The sequence below is a fragment of the Chamaea fasciata genome, unplaced genomic scaffold (assembly GCF_029207755.1).
Source record: "Chamaea fasciata isolate MVZ Bird 193981 ecotype frontalis unplaced genomic scaffold, bChaFas1.0.hap1 SCAF_21, whole genome shotgun sequence".
NCBI lineage: Eukaryota > Metazoa > Chordata > Aves > Passeriformes > Sylviidae > Chamaea > Chamaea fasciata.
Genome location: NW_027094106.1, coordinates 4,855,411 through 4,862,283, shown reverse-complemented (window position 1 = coordinate 4,862,283; position 6,873 = coordinate 4,855,411). Strand labels below are relative to the sequence as shown.

General features: G+C 53.9%; 1 protein-coding gene across 1 annotated transcript in view; it reads right to left on the bottom strand.

Annotated features, from left to right (window-relative positions):
- Nucleotides 1-1,410: 1,410 nt before the first annotated feature.
- Nucleotides 1,411-6,873, bottom strand: part of CUX1 (cut like homeobox 1) — a 268,820-nt gene continuing 263,357 nt past the window's right edge. Inside the window, exons 21-23 of the mRNA XM_066202184.1 lie at nucleotides 5,233-5,313; nucleotides 3,286-3,350; nucleotides 1,411-2,864 (exon numbers count right to left, since the gene is read on the bottom strand). Coding sequence (XP_066058281.1) covers nucleotides 2,804-2,864; nucleotides 3,286-3,350; nucleotides 5,233-5,313 — 207 coding nt within the window. The 3' untranslated portion in view covers nucleotides 1,411-2,803. The remainder of the gene's footprint in view (nucleotides 2,865-3,285; nucleotides 3,351-5,232; nucleotides 5,314-6,873) is intronic.

Genomic DNA, 6,873 nt, shown 5'->3' with positions numbered 1-6,873 from the left:
GGAACAGGCAGGGAATGAGGAATTGGCTGTGCCAGGACAACAAGGACAGTGCTGCTCCTGCTCCCCTCCAGGCAAACGCTGCACAGGGGGAGCTGGTTTGGAGCTCTTGCCCAAAGCTGAGGCTCCTGCTCGCTTTAATTCCTGCACAGCATCATTTTTCTGGAGGACACAGCACTGCCAGCACTTCCAGTCTTGTCTGGGGCTGCCAGGAAGTGTTGGGGCTGGAGGAACCATCTCCCTGTGCCTGGCCCCTCCAGGACACCCCTCACATTCAGGGGGCATCTCCCGAGGCACCAAAACCTGCAGGATTTGGTTTTGTCCTAAGCAGGAACATCCCGCTCTGCCCGGAATCACCGGGATCCCCTGGAGCCCAGCACCTCCAGCACAGCTCTGGGAAGCAGCTCTGAAAACTTGGCTGAGGCTGCAGGCAGTGACCTGAGAGCCCTCCCCAGCTCAGGCTTTCCCTCCCTCCCTCCCGACACAGGGTTTGGCAGGCAGAGCCGGGCTCTTGGGAGTGGCTGCCGGGGACACCCGGACATCCCCGGGCTGCTGCAAGGTCACCAGGGCTGGGATGAGCCAGCCGAGGTGAGCTGGGCAGGCAGGGCCCTGCCATGGCAGTGGGAGCTGCTGGAAGCTGCTAAACTGTGAGATCAGAAGGGAAAACAACAGCCCACATCTGACGCCTGCCCTCCCCGGGAGGGATTTTGGGACAAATCAGGGAGCTTGTCGTTTTTATTTTGGATGGAAGGAGGTGACAGCTCTGCCTGAGGGATGAAATTCAGCAGCTCCAGGGGGCTGGAAAGACCCAGGTATCCTGAGGGGATGGAAAACCTCTGGCACAGAGGTTCCTCAGGGTGGGGGGGAACAGCTCCTGGTCCTATTCCCTACAGAGTGGGTCCCCAGACCCCCTCACACTGCTGGACCTGGCCAAAGGAAGCTGTGCCTAAAACCCAAATCAGCCCAGCTCTGCCAGGCTGGGGCTGCTGGGCTCTCCCAGGGCTGGAAAAGCAAGGAAAAAGGAGGCTGAGGAAGAGGGGGATCGTGAGCAGCTCACCAAGATTATCCAGGCAAATTTACACTGTCCAGCCGGAATGCCTTTGCCAACAGACACGTGGGGATATCCAGAATATCTCAGGATTTGGAGCTGCCTGGGCTCAATTCCCATGGTCCTTCCATCCCCAGAGCTTTTCTCAGGCCCGTGGGATGCTGGTGTTGATGGCAGCTGACTGCAGCACATGGGGACAGAGGTCCTGCCCTCCCCGGCGCTGCGAGACAGCACTGCCTTTAGCTGCTGTAATGGGTTTCTAAAATTAGCTGCACACTCTGCCCTTGGACTCGAGCAGGACATTTCTCAGTTGTTTAATATCAAAAGTCCAAAAAAAAAAGGAAGCAGAGCACAAAAGCCACCCAGTCAATGCATGGCTGAGTTTATTTTATCGCTTGTCCAACAGAACTCGACGTCTATTTTAAGTCATTTATGAGGAGTACAAGTGTGAATAGCTGCAGAAGTTTTGCAATTCCAAGACGCCACATACAGCTGCTAAAAAAAGCAAATTTAACCTTCCCAACAAAGCCTCAAAAAGCAGCCCACCCTTCTTCCGTGGATCGTGTTTCCCATCCACTGATTTCAGGCAGCCAAAGCTCATCTCCCCCAGATCTGAAGTTGATTAGTTTATGAAGAGGGCCCCAGCCACAGCAGCATCACCCCCCCACTGCATCCCGGGGTGCTTCCCTTCCATTTGGGCTTGGTTTTCCCTGTGCTGAGCGGGACAGGTGCAGGTTGGTCCCTCGGGGTTTATCCTTCCCTTCAATTTATGAGTATTTTACATTTTGCCGTCAGCCACAGCTCCTATAAATAAACCCTGGCTGCCCGTGGCAGATGTGAGGCCTTTCCCTGTCTGCACGCTCCGTTAGAGGCCCTGGCTTCCCAGCAACGGGAATGGGAATGGAGGTGAGCCTGCAATGAAATATTAATTGGGAGCAATGCTATTCTCCTGTCTACAGAGGGGAATTTTAATTGAGGACCACGTTAACAAGCTAATATCTCCCCTCACCATGTGGTCACAGCAGGAAGGGGGGTTGCTGGGACCTGCTCTTTTTAATTGGAGCATCTCCTATTACCTCTGTCTCCCCAAATCAACCCAAATTAGCAGCCCAGTGTTCATGACCCAGCAAAACCAATCACCAGCAATTGCTTGATTTGATTGTGGTTTCCTAAGAGGCAGAAACATCTCAGCAAGGAGAGTCTGGAGCATCCCTGTGAGGCCAGGCCTGACCAGCAGCACCTCCCTTCATGCCCTTTAAATGCCCTATTCCCAAACTGAGGGCTCCAGTTCAAGAAGGGCATCTGCCAGTGCCCAACAGCACGGGCAGGAGATCCCCAGAGCTGCAGCAAAATAGGAATTCTCAAATAGCACAACACCTGAAAATGCAAGTTCAGGAGGTTCATGCTTTTCGTCCCCATTTCTGGCTGGATTTGTCCCACCCAGTATTGCACTGGGCTTCAAACAGGATGGGAGAGAGATGTGATCGGGGAGGAGGGGTACCTCTGATCTTGTATTTTCCAGGTGTTTTGGTGAAGACCGAGCTCTCTGAGACATCAGGAAAGCACGGGAACTGCTGCAGCCCTTCCAGGGCTGGAAAGTGATTCTCCCTTCGCTGAGGCTTTTAATTTCAGGGGTGGGACTGGGGAGGGGGGGGGATCATTCATCCTACAAAGCAAAGCTACAGAAAAACAGCCGGCAGGGGCGGGGACAGCTCCTGCTGCGGGGCTGGAGAGAGCTGGTGGGGCCGTGTCCAGCTGTCACTGCCACATGTTACCCACGTCCCCGTTCTTGTGGAACTCGTGGAGGTGGTCAGCATACCTGGGGAGAGGGCAGAGCCACGTTAGTGAACCTGCAGCAAGCCCCAAGGCGCCCTGGCAGCCCGGTAGATTCCAAGGCATCATTCCTCGAGGATAAGCGCCGTGCTGTGCTCCAGCCACGGGCAGCAGGGAACTGGAATCACGGCACGGGTCTGACCCAGGTCTCCAGGATCACCTTTGCCTTCATCAGGATTCCTCCTGGGCAAGGGCTGCCCGCAGGAAAGGGTTTGGAGAACCCAACCAGACACAAGAGGTTGCCCTGTTCTGTGAACTTTTTCTCCCACCCCTCCCTCATTGGGTCTAAAGCCCAATTAACTGGCCTTGTTTCCAGCACTGGGGCGCCCAAAAAATCTGCTGCCGAGCCCCAAGCCCTGCCCACCAAACAAGCCCTGAGGCCACTGGCCCAGCCTGTCCCCACTCACTTCTTAGCGCAGAAGGCGGAGCAGTCCCGTCCCACGCTCTCGCTCCAGGCGGTTTTGTAGAGCACCTGCAAGGGAAGGAACGGGATCAGCTCTGCTCCCCCCTCCATCCCAGCCCCTCCTCACTGCAGCCCATGCCGCTGCTGAGCCAGCCTGGCCCTGCCATCCCATCCTGGAGAGGGGCTCGTGACAAGGGCATGGAGTGACAGGACAAAGGAATGGCTTTGAGCTGATTGAGAGTAGGTTCAGACTTGATATCAGGGAGAAATTCTTCCCTGTGAGGCTGGGCAGGCCCTGGCACAGGGTGCCCAGAGCAGCTGTGGCTGCCCCTGGATCCCTGGCAGTGTCCAAGGCCAGGCTGGGCAAGGCTTGGAGCAACCTGGGCTGGTGGAAGTTGTCCCTGCCCATGGCAGGGGGTGGAACTGGAGGATCTTTAAGGTCCCCTCCCACGCACACTGGGATTCTGTGATCACCAGCATGGTGTGCTGCAGTGGTTGCCCTCAGGATGGTCAAGATGACCTTTCCCAGTGGGTTATTTTTACTGGGACAGTGCTGCTGTGGCTGTGGTGGTTTGGGATAAGGCTCAGGGCTGTGCATGGATGGAGATGTATTTTTGGAACAGGCTTAAGGAAGGCCAGTCCTTGGCTTGGCTCCTTTTTACCTTCATGCCTTTGTCTTTTCATTGCATAGCCGAGGTCTGAGGAGGCAGGAGGCAGTGCTGGGGTTTGGGAAGAGGGAGAAGCCCTCCCATCCCTGACTGATTCCATCAAGCCTTGGGGATTTGTAAGCTGTCGTCACCAGGGAATCCCCCTAACCACACAAGCACCCACCAGCAGGCTCCAAATCAGGTTCATTCAAGTGTCCCAGTGGCAGAGGTGTCACTCCCACTGTGGGGATGGAGGAGCAGGGGCTTCCCACAGTTCATCCCCAGCCCGGGCAGTGCTGGGTGCTGGATTTCAGCCTCTTTTGTGTCTAGTTGATGTAAGATCATTCCAGCCATGTAATATTTATGAATATTCCTTTTTTTTTTTTTTTTGGGGTTAGAGCTTTAAAGTTTAATGATGTTTAACTTTTTATTTCCTTTGCTCCTTTCCTCACCAAAATAACTTTGAGAGCAGGACAGAAATATTGTTCTGATTTGGCTTTCATCTCGTTTCCTCGTTTAATTATTGATGATTTGTTTGGCTTTTTTTTTTTTTTTTCTCTCTGAAATGACAAACTCCCAGAAACTGTGCAAGGATACAGGAGGAGTTTACACCATGACAAACTCCCAGGAGATTTGGCTGGCTGAAGCCTCCATTCCTCCCAAACCTCTGCTTCTCTACTTCCAACCCTCATGTAGAGTTGGGGAAACATGAAAACTAGAGAAAAAGCAGAGCCACAGGGCATGTCAGGAGAACAGGAAGAGCCAGAGCTCATCCCTGGAGAGGCAACAAATGAACTCCACTGAGCAGGAGGTTAAGGATGCACCCAGCAAGAGGATCCACATGGTCTAGAACCAGGTATAGTGTGGGCTCAAGGGCATGTGTTTTATTCCTAAAATCACTTATGGCATCAGATTCATAACAATTAACCAACATTTTGCTCCCCACTAAGCAGAGGGCTGGCTTGGGAACACACCGAGCTCTGTGTGAGCTCCCGGCACGGCGGCACCACGGCCCCTGGGCTGATCCCAGGAACAACATGAACACACAGAAAGCTTCCAGCTCCTGCCCTTGAGCAAGCCTGTGCCCACCCAGGGTGGGATTCCCACCCTGTGAATCCAAGGGGGGTATTCCTTGGCATGTCCATGTCCCACCCTCCCACCCTGCCGTGCCTCCAGAGCCACTGACACAGCCAGGGCATTGCTCTTGCTAGGCACAACACCTTAAACCAGCCCAAATTCCCCCTGGAGGGGATGGGAGTGGATGTTTTACCTCGGTGCCCACCCCCTGGGGCCCACACACTCACCAGGAAGACGAGGCAGTGCAGGAACAGGGTGTAGAAGAAGGCCACGGTTCGAGCGGTCTTGTTGGACAGGATGAGCCGCCCCTGCAGAAGAGCAGGATGGAAAATCCCATTTTAACGTGGATCACTGGAAGCCAGCTCTCCTCAAATAGGCTTGGAGAGATCCTGGCCGGGGCTGGGAGCCTGTTCCTGCCAGACCCTACACAAACCTGCAGTGAGGTGGTGTTTGTCACCCACCTGTGCCCACCTCTGGGCAGTGATGCTGCACAAATGCCTACGGTCTCAGCCCACATTTGCCCAAACCCAGGTGGGTTCAGGGCTGCCAAGTGGGGGCTTTCCCCCACTGAAAACTCTGCTGGGGGTTTATTCTGAGTTGCTTTAGCCCAGCTCTCTCCAGCAGCTCTCCCTGCTCGTGCTATGCCAGCCCTGCCCTGGTGCCTGCTCCGCAGAGAAACCCCGGCAGTAATTAAGCTTTGCACATTTTTAATTCATCAGCTCAAATACAACTTCGTGATTTGCAGCATCCCCTCGTCGCCTCCTGAGCAGGGCACTGGAGCCAAGGCTGTGTTGGAGTTCCCAGAAGCTGTTCTTGGTGTCCACATCAGGTCTGTCCTGAGAGGTTTGCTCTCTATCCCTGCCCATCCCCTGCCACCCCACAGGGCTGTCCAAGCTCACTGGGGGCTGGAAACCTGTGGGGTGGGGCTGAATCACCCTCCACTCCTCATTTTGGAGAGGTCACTGAGCCACAGCCAGGCCCTGATGGTGCCTGAGTCCTTTTGGCACATCACACCAAGATCCCAGTGGGAAAACCTTCCCGTCCATCCCTTCGAAAGCATGAAAATCAGCAGAGGAGTGGCTTGCAAAAGACCTGCCTTCCTTCATAGCCACTCTTTCTTCCTGCTGTAACCCAGGGACTCATTATGGACATAAGCACATTCCCCAAACACCACGCAGGCTTTCCAAAGCTGGCATTAGAACCCACAGATCTCCCACCAAACCCATTCCGGGCTCAAATCGTCTTTGCTATTCACAGCCACGGCGGAGGCTGCTGTAACAAACAAGATTATGTTCTTAAATATTCCCAAGGAATAACTCCCCTAAGTCAGGTTTTTTTTTTTTTTTTTTTTTTTTTTTTTTTTTTTTTTTTTTTGTGAATGCCTTTCATTAATTCTCCGTGGTGCTGGCACGCCACACAATCCATATTCATGTTGGCATTTGCTTGGTTTTTATGCAAATGACAGCTCTGCCTTTATTGCAGGATATCTCTGTGCTCTGGGGCTGCTGCAGCCCCACAGTCCCACGTTCACCTTCCTTGTGCTGGAGAGCCGGGGGTTAACTCAGCCAAAACCCCATCCTGAGCCTGCTGCTAATGCCACAAATTCCAGTATAAGTCAGATTTCCTCAATAACCACATCTTTAGCTCAGAAAGTTAGACCCTAAGAGATGGCAGCCCAAGCTTGCAGTGGCAGCAGTCTCCTCCTGGTCTCTGTGGCTCAGGCAAGGACCCTCTGCTGCTGCAGACACCACAGCTTCCCCGGGATATCCCCTGATGGTTTTTTTTGGAAGGGAGAGTCAGAGCAGGAAGGATCAGGGCTTGGGAAGGGGTTTTTATGGAGAATGCAATGAGAAGGCAATGTGTGCCTG